At 40.7% G+C, this 13,611-nt stretch overlaps 1 protein-coding gene across 1 annotated transcript; it reads left to right on the forward strand.

Annotated features, from left to right (window-relative positions):
* Positions 1-1,175: 1,175 nt before the first annotated feature.
* Positions 1,176-4,210, forward strand: LOC119656505 (probable cytochrome P450 4d14). The gene is made up of 6 exons (XM_038062842.1): positions 1,176-1,443; positions 1,496-1,678; positions 1,741-1,950; positions 3,043-3,112; positions 3,173-3,693; positions 3,766-4,210. Exons 1-6 carry the CDS (start codon positions 1,287-1,289, stop codon positions 4,089-4,091), a joined length of 1,467 nt encoding a protein of 488 aa, XP_037918770.1. The 5' UTR covers positions 1,176-1,286; the 3' UTR covers positions 4,092-4,210.
* The last annotated feature ends 9,401 nt before the right edge of the window (positions 4,211-13,611 follow it).

Here is a 13,611-nt window from a genome sequence, read left to right on the forward strand (position 1 = left end):
AGACCGGACTCATTTTCCGAAACTACCCAACCCAAAAATTTATGAACAATCCACTTCCCACCAGCCATTTGTTGAATTTGTTTTAGGTGAACTTCTTCACATTTGCGAATAATGTTAAATGTGAAGGGTATGAGGTTGACTATTATCGATACAGTGGTTTTCAGATCAATTTATTTGTGTAAATGGATCTTTAAATATAGTTAGATAGAGCACAATTGAATATTTAACTATGTACATGCAGAACTGTCATGCACTCATCGGTCCTCACATAGGGAAACATAAAACCTTTTATGCCTGAAGCGTCCAGCTTCCAGTTTCGCGATGCCTGTCTGTCTGTCTGTCACATACGATTTCCTCGAAAACTGCTAAATCCCTTTACATACAGCAAGTGGCCCCATTTTGTGTTGAGTTTTAGGGGGGCTCTTCATATATTGGAAAGGGGGGTGTAAATTTTTTTTACAAAATCTTGGCCTCAAAATACATCCCATTCCGATACCTGGTTAGACAAAGTTATTAGTAGTATATTACTATATTTTAGAAACTTAACCGAACCCCCCCCCCCCTCCTCAAATTATTAAACTTATTAAAATCGATCTAGTAGTTCCTGAGAAAAATGAAAAGAAGTTTTGAAAAAAGTGTTACCAGATTCGACCATTCGGAATGAAAAAGTTGTTAAATTTAAATGTATTTTTTTAAACACAAATCTAGAAAATAAAACAAGGCATGAATTTAGCAAAATCAAATAATATCGTGGCGTCACAAACACAATACACATGGAAAATGTGCTGGTTTGTAGCTTCTTGTTAGTGATGACTTGTATGAATTTCCCTGACTTGCCTTCACATAAAAAAATTTCAAAAAGAAATTATTGATAGCTTCGTCTTGAAATTTTGAGGGATGTTTCTTAAGAGTATATTCTATCGAATTAGATAATAAAAGAATTTTGCGAAAACAAAAATGAAAAGTCACCTTAATAAAATGATAAACATTCACACACGTGTACCATAGACATTAATTATATAAAGCGCACGCCTCCCAGCCGTCAATATGTAGTAGTTGTTTACCGTTCCCTTACCCACCGGACCAGGCTATAGTAAATAATTCAGAGACGAAAGAGGAACATTCAGTAATTGAAATATATGATACCATCATTAGTATATAAGAAGATACTTCTGTGTCATGTTCCGCACTTCATTTCTAACCATCAGAAAAGCCGGTATCGACGCAATAGTGCGGGTAGCGAGAAGTAGAGCTTTCCTTAGAAGACGGTTCGTTGATCGTGAAGAATGATATTGTTAGTGTTGTTCACATTAGTGGTTGCCTATGCAGTCAATTTTCTATACAAGAAATGGAGAGTGTATAGGCTTTTGCTGGACAATTTCAAAACACCACCCAGGCATCCAATTTTTGGAACACTGACTATTTTTCCAAAGACAGCTCCAGGTAGATCGATCGATAATTCGAAGTTTGTGTTTACCTTTGATCCTTCCTTTAGAAATTTTCAAAACCTTCCTAAGTTTATTTGGCAAATATGGGAAAAATTTTGTCCTAACTCGACCGATACTCGACGCTCAGATTATAATCTCAGATGCTAAAGATGTTGAGGCCATTTTAACAAATCCCAATACGAAGAACGCTAGAAAGGCAGCTGGATATCGAATTTTAGAGCCGTGGTTAGGTAAATTGTATTGCATGACCAAAGGTGGCCGAAGTTTAGAATTATCCCCTTTATTACTGCAGGAACTGGTCTCCTAACATCTTATGGGGAGAAATGGTTCACCCGGCGTAAAATCATCACCCCCAGTTTTCATTTCAATATTTTGGATGACTTTGTAAATGTGATGAGCAAGCAATCAGATATTCTAATGAAACATCTAAAATCGATGGCTGGAAAGGGTGAAGTTGACATATACCCGATAGTAAATGCATTTGCGCTGGACGTAATTTCCGGTAAGTGAACTCAATACCTTAAATGTAATAAAGATACTCCAAATTTGATTGGAGAAGACCGCGCGGTGACCTACCAACCAGTGACCGGCCTTGCGAAATTCGAGTGGAAATGAAATTTAAATACAAATTATGTACGTATGTATGTGACTGAAGGTCGCCCTTCTTCAAATGTCAGTCATGCTAAAAACTCCCCAGTGTGGCGTTATCTTTCTAATGTTCTAGTTGGCAGAAATGAAATTCTACGGATACTGGACGGAAGCGAAGGTGGTGGCGTATGCTAACAACTCGGTAACATTGTTATCATGTTGTATGTTTTCCTCCATTATTAGTGATGGTATGGAGGGCGGATTCGGCAAGGTTAGCCCCCCCGCGAGCTGCAACATTCCGAATCGACTGACGGAGTAGTGCAGAAACGCTTTGAATAATCTGGGCGACGTAGACCAATCAAGGCAGATAAGTAGGCCGAAGACTTGGCTGAGCAGGGAGTCCCTCAGTGGGGGTAGGCAATAAATCAAGAAAGATCTGCATCTCCTACTATAACACTCGGTCAGTAGAAATTTCTACCAGACGCGCGCAAACGCATACATGATTGATGAGTGCAGGGAATACTCGCCTAAAGAGTACCCTGCCGCGAGATGCAGCTCAACAATTTATATTATCAAAAGAAGAGAGAGGAGAGAACGAGAGACAATTCCTTTGCGACTGTCTAATTCCAGCTAGAGCCAGGCTGCGAACAATGTAGGCTATTTATCATCTGGGGACTAGTACTGCTACTAGTTGTTGTCCGTTGTAATATCATCCTTTACTAGCTCGTTCAAGGCTCTCTCAAGGTTCGTAAATTGCGGGTTGATTTCCCTTTTTCGATGATCTTGATGTCGCTTTCAATTCCCGCTTGTGTCATTTTCTTCACATGTGTAATACTGGCTCTAAAAGCTATCTTCCTCCGAGCGGGTAGGATTCATCTCGGTTTTTGGCGTATCTTAATCTGCTTGATACATATGCACCCTTAACGACATACTTATTAGCCGTCCGTTCTCGACATGTTCGCAAAAAAGGAATTATGAATACATAATAATTTGGTTTTACTTATAGAAACCGCAATGGGTGTTACCGTGAATGCTCAAGCCGATCCAAATTCAGAATATGTAACTTCGGTGAAGAAGTCAGTATCCCACTTTTACACTTGAAAGAATTCACCTATAGTAGTTGAAATATTTTGCAGGATGTCTCGCGCGGTCCAAGAACGATTACATCATCCTCTGGGAAAAACTGGTCTTTACAACCTGACATCCAAAGGAAAATATCAAAAGACCCTCACGACTATTCTTCACAATTTCACGGATAAAATCATTGGGGAACGGAGGGATCAATTACTATCCAACACCAAGATTGACAAAGGAAGTCATATGAACTTTTTAGATATTCTGCTTCATGCGTCAGTAGGTGGAAAACCTCTGACAAATGCTGATATACGGGAAGAGGTCGATACTTTTATGTTTGAAGGACATGACACTACTGCTTCAGGAATGGCGTTTACACTGTATTTACTGTCTAGACATGCCGATGTACAAGAGAAGCTTTATCAAGAATTGAAGAAGGTCTTTGGCAGTAAAGACGAGATGGAAATCACAAATAAGAAATTAATTGGGCTTGAATACTTGGAAATGGTGATAAAAGAGAGTTTGCGAATTCTTCCCCCAGTTCCAGGAATCGGACGGCAGTTGATGGAGGATACACTGATAGGTATAAGAAAACCACGTACTCCATTTGGAACAGCATTCAATCACCAATTTATTTCTCTCATGCAATTTTCAGGAGGCACTACAGTTCCCGCTGGTGTTAACCTACTATTGTCAATCTACGCAATGCAACACGATCCAGACTATTATCCTAATCCGGAAAAATTTGATCCAGAGCGATTTAGATCGCAGTCAGACAACAAACGTACATTTGCATACATTCCCTTCAGTGCCGGAGGACGGAACTGTATTGGTCAGAAATTTGCTTTATTGGACTTGAAAACGTTAATAGCAAAAGTTATAATGAACTTCAAGTTATTGCCGGGACCCGAAGTAATTTTGCAAGGAGATCTTATCCTAAAAGCATCAAATGGTATCCGTATTCGATTTGAACAACGATAATATTATTCTTTAATGAACTTGACTCAAAAATTCGACTCATAGATGTTTGTCTCTAATTCGCGTTGTAGATAATAAAGAAAGAAAATGGGGCAATGAAAATAAAGATAATATTTTCTTACTATTTTCTGGAAATGGATTTGCAGCTCCGTTTGTGCTGATCCCAGACGTGAAGTAAAAAATGCTATAATACAGGCCATTGCATTGCGCACGATACCAGAACGTTTGAAAAAGTCTATTACTAACGAAAAAATTATAATAATATTTACCATAAATCTAGGTACAAGCCCAAAGTCGTAAAACGACGGGGGCGGTAAATTACATCATGTGAGAAGAAAGGACTACGAGAGATGAGAGATCCTTGAAGGAAAATTTCAATCGTATTGAGGATCCAAATGCGGAAATGTGCTTTGCAAATATTTTGCCCCAATGTTCTCATCAGGAACGCATGGTATCAGCTTCGGTGATAAGTCGGTAAACATCCCTACCTATCACCCTTTTCTCAATGGCGGCACATTATTGGCACATAATACTGCCCGTACACCAATTTGTAACCAACTGACAGGAAAGACTAATCTTTTATCAAATATCGACTAAGCGAGGACTGGGGTCAAATCTGGCAAAGTCGGTTTTCTGGCAGGCATGGACGGGATTTCGTTTTTAAATTTTAGAAAAAACTCACATTCCCTATGAAAATTTGGTATAAAAAAACCTTATTAAAGTCGGATTACTGTCTATCTGTCTGTCACACCAATTTTGCTCAGCAGCAGTTATACAGATTGACCCCAATATTTTTGGGAACTGTGTACGCCCGCGCTTGTAGCGGGTTACATCGTTCGATCTTGAATTAGGGGAGGGCCCCCATACATGTAAAAGAGGAGTGTAACATTTTTTCGCCAAATAATATCTGGGGTATCAAATGAAAGGTCTCGAATAGTACTTTTTAACGCTGATCTCAGCTCTGACATTTAATGTACACATTTCTTTCACAACCCATTCTCACCTACACATCCGAAAAAAATCACTACAATTTTTAGTAATTGACTGAAAAACACCCTTAAGTTCTTCCTACAATCATGAAATTATGCAGCAATATAGCGTGAACCTACCAAGTTACTATAATATTATGAAGAAAGTTATAATTGGTCCAAAGTGTTGCTTCAGTACAAATTCTGAGCCTTTAAATGTCAGTAGCATGTCCACTCAAAGGTTTTTATATAGAAAATACATAAAACCGTTTATACCTGAAGCGTCCAGCTTCCGGTTTCCCGACTTGTTTCCGCCTTACGGACTTTCTGCGCTGGATCATCCTCACCCATAAGGATTAAGTGGCTCGCCCACCGCAACCTATTGAGTCGGATTTTATTCACAACCAGACGGTCTTGGTATCGTTCTTAAATTTCGTCGTTGTATAGACTATGGTGCCGTCCATCTTCATGTATAATAGGTGACCAAAATTTCTTCCGAGGATTCTCCTCTCGAATCCGGCTAATAGCTCACAATTTTCTTTCTTCTCTTAGAACCCAAGTCACCAAAGGATACGTAAGAGAGATAAGAGCTCTGACCTATGGTGAGATGTTGCGAGTGGAACAGTTTTTGTAAGTTGAAATAGGCTCTCTTAGCTGCACACAACCGTGCGGAAATGTTGTCGATGTAGCTATTATTGGTTGAGATTTTTTAACTTGAATAGGAGAAATTACCAACGGTTTCAAAATTGTTACATGTGGACATAATTATTTCAACATAGGAATTTTTCCGTAAACTTTAACTCTACAACTGATTTTTTCACATAACCGTTATGTTTTTAAAAGTGTTTTTTTTAAGAATGTTAGGACGGATTCCTTTTATTTAGTGACAAAAGTATTTCAACATCGGACATAACTATTTCAACATAGTGCTAGACGTCACGTAAGTGTTGCAAAAGTGCCGTTTCCTTTTAATAACTGGCAACGAGTGTTGTCTAATTGGAGAATTCATAGCCATAATATCAATCAACAGTAGTTGAAAATAAATTAAAAATTCTGAAGATGTGAGAATTAAGCATTGTGATCCGTTCTGCGTTTATAGCAAAGCTGAAAAAGAGGATTGCAGCCATCGAGCTAGCATAAGGATAAGGAAACCAACGACATACCTTATATATCATTATTTGAGAGAAAAAAATATTTGGGAGGCTGGAAAAGAGAGTCAGATCTAACCGGAGTCAACTGACATCAGGAAGGCAGGATCGAGTTATTTCTAACCGCATCAATGAAAACCAAACTATTTCCATAAAAACTGTTACCGCTAGATCGAAAAAAACTGGTAGATGTGGAGGTAGGGAGCAGAACAGTTCAAACAAAATGCAGGGAATCGAATTCTAAACCGTACATCGTCTAAAATGTACCGACTATTATTAACAAGAAACAAGTCGGGAAACCGAAAGCTGGATGCTTCAGGTATGAAAGGTTGTGTGTATTTCTTTTATGAAGACATTTGAGTGTGAATTTTTCCCATTAGTGCGTATCACGTAACATACGCATATATTATGTGAGAATATTCACTTTCGGGTGATTGACCTTCAAAACCTTTAATTTCCACAGAAGTGACAATTTTGACCCATTATAACTTTGGTAGTAATAGTGCGATTTCCACCAAACTCAAGCTCTATATCATAGACTACATTGCTGCAAAATTTCGTGGTGCTAGGATGAACTTAAGGGGGGGGGGGGGGGGTTGTGCAGCAAATTTCCGAAAATTATAGTAATATACTATTATTAACTTTATTCGAAGGGATATCAGTATGGGAGGTATTCCGGAGTGTAGCCACTATATAGTGGCAGGCTCTTGATTTTTTACAGATTTTTGGGGCAATTTCTGAGAATGGCCCCGTTAAGTAAATGATCACTTTCGACCCCCCGAATTCCCCGCCTTTCCAACAAATGTCAAAACTAAGACCAGTACTAATCGAAACCTTTCATTTAGCACTCCACCTGACTATATTTGATGAAAAAAAAATTTACACTGCCCTTTTGCATGTATGGGGACCCCCTCCTTAAATTCGTCGTAAAAGAATGTAACTCACTGTATGCGTGAGCGTTCACAGTTTCCACTTTTCTACCAAATTTGGTACCAATCGCTACAACAGTCTGCGAGAAAAATGCGTGTGACGGACAGACAGACAGACAGACAGACAGTAAACCGATTTTAATCAGGTTTCGTGTTTACATCGACTGTCACCACCAGTCATCGAAAGATTTATGGCGCACATCAAATCAATAATTGAAGAAAAGGGAATAATATCAAGAATATGGCTGCGATATGTCGAAAAAGTATTTGTCGGAGTACAAAAGGATAAAGTTATGAATATTCTGACGGAAATCAACAAGTTACATCCAAAAATCCAATCTACTATGAAAACGGAGGTAAAATTCCGACCATTCTGCGAAGCAAAGGGAAATTCGAATTCATTAAATTCGAACAGCAACCCAGCGAACTATATCAGCGAATTCAGCACATACCACAGCACAGAAAATGGCGGGGTATAATTCCATGGTGCACAGGCTCTGCACATATCCTCTAACCAAGGCCGGTTTTGCGAAGCAAAGAAGTATATCCACGATACAATCGAGAAAAATGGATATAGGAAGACCATGACCGAAACAAGAGCGAATATGGGGGATCCAACACACAACATCGTTCGGCCAAGTGAGCACGGCTGATGAGCCAAAACGGATAAGTGTACCGATATTCAGAAATTTCCATAAAATAAAAACTCTAATCGAAAATCTAAAAAAAGTGGTAGGTATCAACAGCGACATCACGGTTAAAGGACGACAAGGCAGCGAAAAAGGTCCATTAAGAACAAGTCGGAATATCGGAAGCTGGACACCTCGGGTGCTCATTTTGTGTGAAAAATTTTCTACGCACGTTTCGTTCGTACATAGCTAAAAATTAAAAATATGATATTCATTCATATGAGTTCACTTTGCATACATATATAATGACGAGATACTCGTCTTCGAGTGCAATAAATTCATGTGAAATACAAAATTTTGATCTGCTATAACTTTGTTGGTAATAGTTGCATTTTTTTTCAAGCTTTCCAAAATTGTGTATTACATTATTACATATGATAACACCCTACTTATGATATCCCTAGGATGAACCTAAGATTAGTTTTTGGGTAAATTTCCAAAATATGGTAATATGTTATTAACTTTATTTGAGCAGATATTGGAATGGGATGTATTGCAAGACCTAGATTTCGTATAGATGCACGATTGTATTTTAAGGTTTTGTGTGAAGCCTTATTAGAATCGATTCGATGTCCGTCTGTCTGTTTGTCTGTCACACCCGATTTATTCGGAAACGACTTGACCGAATGTCAGTTTGTGAGGGCGTGTGGTTTGATGCTCCTTATACATATAGCGTATTTTGTATTAAGTTCAAAGGGGCTCACCATACATGTGAATGGGGGTGCAAATTTTTCCACAGACTGTGGCCACTTGGGGCATCAGATGAAAGGGCTCAATTAGTACTTTTCGAAACTGGTTCCATATTTGATATTGGGTGAAGCGTTGGAGAGTGATGGCTCAAAATATGACCCACAAAAAGTGCAACAGGTCCCGTTCTCAGCACGTATCCAACGGAAAATCCCGAAAAAAAATTTCGGTAGTGTATCTAATATAAGCCTGAAAATACATCCCGTTCCCGATATCTGCATGAATTATGTTAATAATAGTATATTAGCATATTTTACATTTGTATAAAGGACAACATTAGGCAAATTTTGGTCAAGTTTAAAGAAAATCCAACCATTATTAACAAAGTTGTAGAGAGTGAAACACTGCCATTTGTTGTGAATTTAGAGCATTCTACAACGTGTATGATGTCATCATCCTATATCAATTCGTCATTACTACAACCAAGTAAGGTCACAAGAATGGGGGATCACAAAGAAACATTTCATTTTAAGTTTTTGGGTCATTTGTATATCAATATTAACTACTCCAGGCAGACATATGTGTGTATGTAGTTATATATAAGTGCTAATGAAGTTTGTGGGTAGTTAATCCAGATAAATATATTAGTACATTAAACCAGGGGTATTCAGTATACGTACTATATATGTAGGTATGTATACTTTTATGCATGAAGTAAATTGGAAATACAGGGTGCGGTAGCATAACTTCCTTTCTTCAAAACTCAATAAAAACTATTGTATGCATCGGAAAATATTTATTTATTTTTTATAATGTAGGTACATGTCTAAAGTTTTTATTTACATTGTTTTGAAGATCAAATCTGTTAGGTGACGTCCCCCATTTTCCATACATTGCGTAAACCGATTTCTGGCGTTTGTTATGACTCTTGTTAGCATAGCAGGTGTTATGTTGGCAATTTCTTCTTGGATGTTGGTCTTCAAATCTTGTAGGGCTCTTGGACGGTTCACATAAAGACGGGATTTCAAAAAACCCCATAGAAAAAAATCACAAGGGGACAGATCGGGAGAGTGTGCCGGCCATTCCAAATCGCCTCTAATTGAGATACGGCGCTCTGGAAAGTGTCCCCTCAAAACAGCCATCGATGCTCTTGAAGTGTGTGCTATTGCACCGTCTTGTTGGAACCAAGTGTCCCCCAAATCCAAATTTTCTAGCCGTGGGAAAAAAAAACCAGGGACGAATAATTCCAGCTGAGGAAATTGCACACCACACTGTGACTTTAGGTGAATGCAAAGACTTTTGATGCAATTCTCGAGGGTTGTTTTCAGCCCAGTAGCGCATGTTTTGTTTGTTAACCGACCCACACAAATGAAAATGGGCTTCATCGCTAAAAAAAAAAACAATAGCACCCTCGGGAACGACATCAAGAAGAAGCTCACACGCGTTCATCCGAGAATTGAAGCCACGTTCTGAAAGTTCCTGCACTATTGCCATCTTATAGGGATGAAAATGAAGATCATTACGAAGAATTCTTCTCACAGAACGATCGGATAGTCCAAGGGCAGATGCGTGGTGATCGCAACACTCTCACTGCTTCAATGTTCTCAGGTGATCTAACGGGCCGAGGGACTCCAGTTCTTCCTTTTGTCGCACTTGCAGTTTGTCTGAATGTAGTGACCCATGTAACATCGATTTTCAGCCACTGTTCGTTCAGGATCTCCTCCATCTGGTTAATTTCCCTCGATATCTCCCGACTGTGAACTGAGTGCTTGTGATTTTGCTTTCTTCCGAATTAATTTAATTTTTTTCCGAATTATTTACTGATTGCATTTAATATTATCATTTACATTTTTCCATATTCGTTACTTTCCTCGTGGTATTAACTACTTCGGGTCTGTAATTAACAAAGTGAAGGTGTTTTCTTTTGGTGAATTCAATTGAAAATTACAGTCGGAATAGTGGCTTTAACGGTCTGACTAACTACTGACTTACTGTTTTGGATTTTTTCATCTTGCGTATTGACATTTTTTATAGTGCAACAAGCCTTCCGAATTAACAATTTATGTATAACTCAGTGTGAGAGCGTCTGCCTTTCAATCGCGATGCCGTCGGTTCGAAGTTGTGGAAATCCGCCCCGAACTTTTTTATTTCTATTTTTCAAACAATCTCGCAGTGTGTAATTCCGTCATCCAAATTACTCTTTCCTGCCCCTTCGGCGTGCTATTCCGTTTACATTTTCATTTTAATTGGCGCAACTTTTTGTCTGTGCATAATAGTTCACCTGCGATTTGTATATTTGTAGGCAATTATTTTATATTTTATTTTATTGAATAATGGCGTCACCTCCAATTTACGACATCCGATGCGCACAGTGTAATGAGCCTGAATCCGCGTGCTCTAAGTTCCTCGATTGCGACGGTTACCGCGGGAAATCTTACCACATCAAATGTCTAGGTATTCCTGCAGTATTCTTAGAGATTCGAGCAAAGTTCGCTAAAAACATATCTTTTCGCTGCAACACTTGCCATGGCTCCACGCTGTCTGATGCAATACAGTTGCTCAATAAACAGTCCTCGAGCTTGGCCGCCATTCAGCGCGCCGTTGAGACTTCCGCTTTGGTACCGAAGTCAAATGGATTCCCTCTACCGGCGGCTTCTACTGTATCTACTGTACCTCCAGCTGTGTCTACAACTCCTTGCGCCAAGGACGACCATACCAAGCCCCCCGATTCAGCCCAGTCACTGAATTCCGCCGAAAACGTGAACCGCAACATTGGTGTAGTGCCAAAAATGCAGCGATCGACGTCGTCATCTGCATGTTCCCGACGGCTCAGGAATCCGTTAGACGAGACTGTGGCTTCCGAAAAGGTGCTTTCTACTGTGGATAACAATGTAGCCTCAACATCATCTCAGGAGTCTATGCACCAGACCTCTCATTCTGTATTGAATTCGCCTGCAATACCCTCCTACATCAGGGTTGCTTCCACTGGCTCTTCACCCCTAATCCAGCGGCCCCCATGCGACGAGTTACGGTCCACCGAGCCTCCGATCCTGTCTCGCTCCATCGCGCCTACGAGGGGACAATATCCGCAGGCTCCTCAGCAAGTTTTGAATCGGAACACAGCCGCCCCACTTTCTGACATCGTTCCAGTCGCCAACGGAGCTCCGCTTCCCGCTACCGCCATATATCCTGGCACTTCAACCATCCATACCAGTGGCCCTAAGTTAAAGGTAGCGTCCCCACCTAAACAGCTCTTCATCTCCAGGCTAGCGTTCACAACGTCTACGGACGATGTGCTGGAGTATATAAGAAGCAAAGTTGGTTTACTCTCTCCTCTGTCCTGCATTAAACTCACAAAAGACGACAACACCGACCGGGTCATTGCATCTTTCAAGGTTACTTACCCACACGAAGTTGATGTCCTCGGCAACCCTTCTTTCTGGCCTGAAGGTGTATTCATAAAGCCGTTTAAGCGCCCCAATTCGCGGGTAAATTTCAGGGCAACCCGCCTGCCTCGCCGAGCTATATAACTGGATCCATGTTCACTGTCCGTATGTTTTATCAGAACGTCAGGGGTTTAAGAACCAAGCTGGGGGCCTTCAATTTATCCGCGCTGGCTCAGCAACACCATGCCATCTGTATCTCCGAAACCTGGCTAGACGATGCCATATTATACTCCGAGCTCCCCGAAGGGTACTCCACTTTCCGTTGTGACAGGGACCGGGATGCTACTCGTCAGTCCGCTGACGGTGGAGTCCTAATTGCTATAAAAGATTCACTCCCCGCTGAACTCGTCTTCTCCTCCTCTGGCTTTCCTTTTGATTGTGTTGCTCTTCGTGTCTCCCCGACCCAACTTCCTCCCGTTCATTGTTTCTTGTGCTTATGTCCCCTGTGCTAGTCCTTCTCACCTGTATGAAGAATTATTTGACAGTTTGTCTGAACTCCTTACCGTCAGATTCCCTTCCCTCCCTTTCTTCCTTTGTGGAGATTTCAACCTCCCCATGCTCAACTGGCCTAATCATCCTAGTCTTCCAATTCCTTCTAACAACCTCTCCCATTCTTCCCTCCCACTTTCTTCCTTTATGTATACTTGCTCTGCCCTGACTTTCAACACCAGCAAAAACTCCTTTGGCCGCACTCTCGATCTCTTCCTTTCTAACCTCCCCGAGCGCCACCTCTCTTTATTTCCTGGCACATCCCTGTATGTAAAAACCGACGCTCACCATCTCGCGGTTGAATTTGAAGCGCAGCTCCCTCGTTCAAAACCCAAAACCAAGCGTAAACCCACTAAGTTCAACTTCCGCAAAGCCAATTTTGACGGTCTGAACTCAGCTTTAGCGTCTTTCAACTGGGTTCATATATTAAGTAATTCATCGTGTGATCAAGCTCTTAACACCTTCTACAATATCCTCTCTGATCTCCTCTCCTGTTATGTCCTTTCTTCCCCTCCCTGCCTACGTTCTTACCCAACTCACAACGGAACTTCATATTAACATTCGCTTGAAACATACACTGAGGAAGAAGTTTCGGGCTTCTAAAAATGACGCCGACCTTGCTCACTTTAAAGCTATACGATCTACTGTGAAGTCAATGGTCAGAAAGGCGCGTAAGAGGTACCTATTGAGCGTTGAAGTCGCCCTTGGCCGCGGTAACTTAAAACCCTTTTGGTCTTACGCTCGCAACTCTCGTAATCCAACTCAACCTGTCCCTTCTTCTATCAGCTTCGCTGACTCCACTGCCAACTCCCCACAAGAATCCTGCGACCTTCTCTGCACCTACTTCTCGTCAGTGTTTTCTCCCTCGAGCGCTTCACCCTCAACACCTTTCATAACCACAGATTCCTCCGAATCACTAGCCATTCCTCTCCTTACGCCTTCCTTGGTTGAGTTCCTCATTGGTAACCTTGACCCCAATATCGGACCTGGCCCCGATGAGCTTCCTAATCTCTTCCTCCTTAACTGTAGAAAACACATTTCCCTCCCCCTGTGTATAATCTACAACAAAAGTCTAGACGAATGCTACTTTTCCCGTCTCTGGAAAGACGCCCTTATCATTCCTATCCTCAAGAGCGGAGCATTTCCCTTCTCTCCTCTTGCTCCAAA

Source organism: Hermetia illucens, chromosome 5 (genome assembly GCF_905115235.1).
Source record: "Hermetia illucens chromosome 5, iHerIll2.2.curated.20191125, whole genome shotgun sequence".
In the NCBI taxonomy this organism is placed as follows: Eukaryota; Metazoa; Arthropoda; class Insecta; order Diptera; family Stratiomyidae; genus Hermetia; species Hermetia illucens.

Coding starts and splice junctions, on each gene's coding strand:
- LOC119656505 (XM_038062842.1), top strand. CDS start 1,287: ATGATATTGTTAGTGTTGTTCACATTAGTGGTTGCCTATGCAGTCAAT. Junction 1,444..1,495: donor TTTTCCAAAGACAGCTCCAG/GTAGATCGATCG, acceptor TCCTTCCTTTAG/AAATTTTCAAAACCTTCCTA. Junction 1,679..1,740: donor AATTTTAGAGCCGTGGTTAG/GTAAATTGTATT, acceptor TTATTACTGCAG/GAACTGGTCTCCTAACATCT.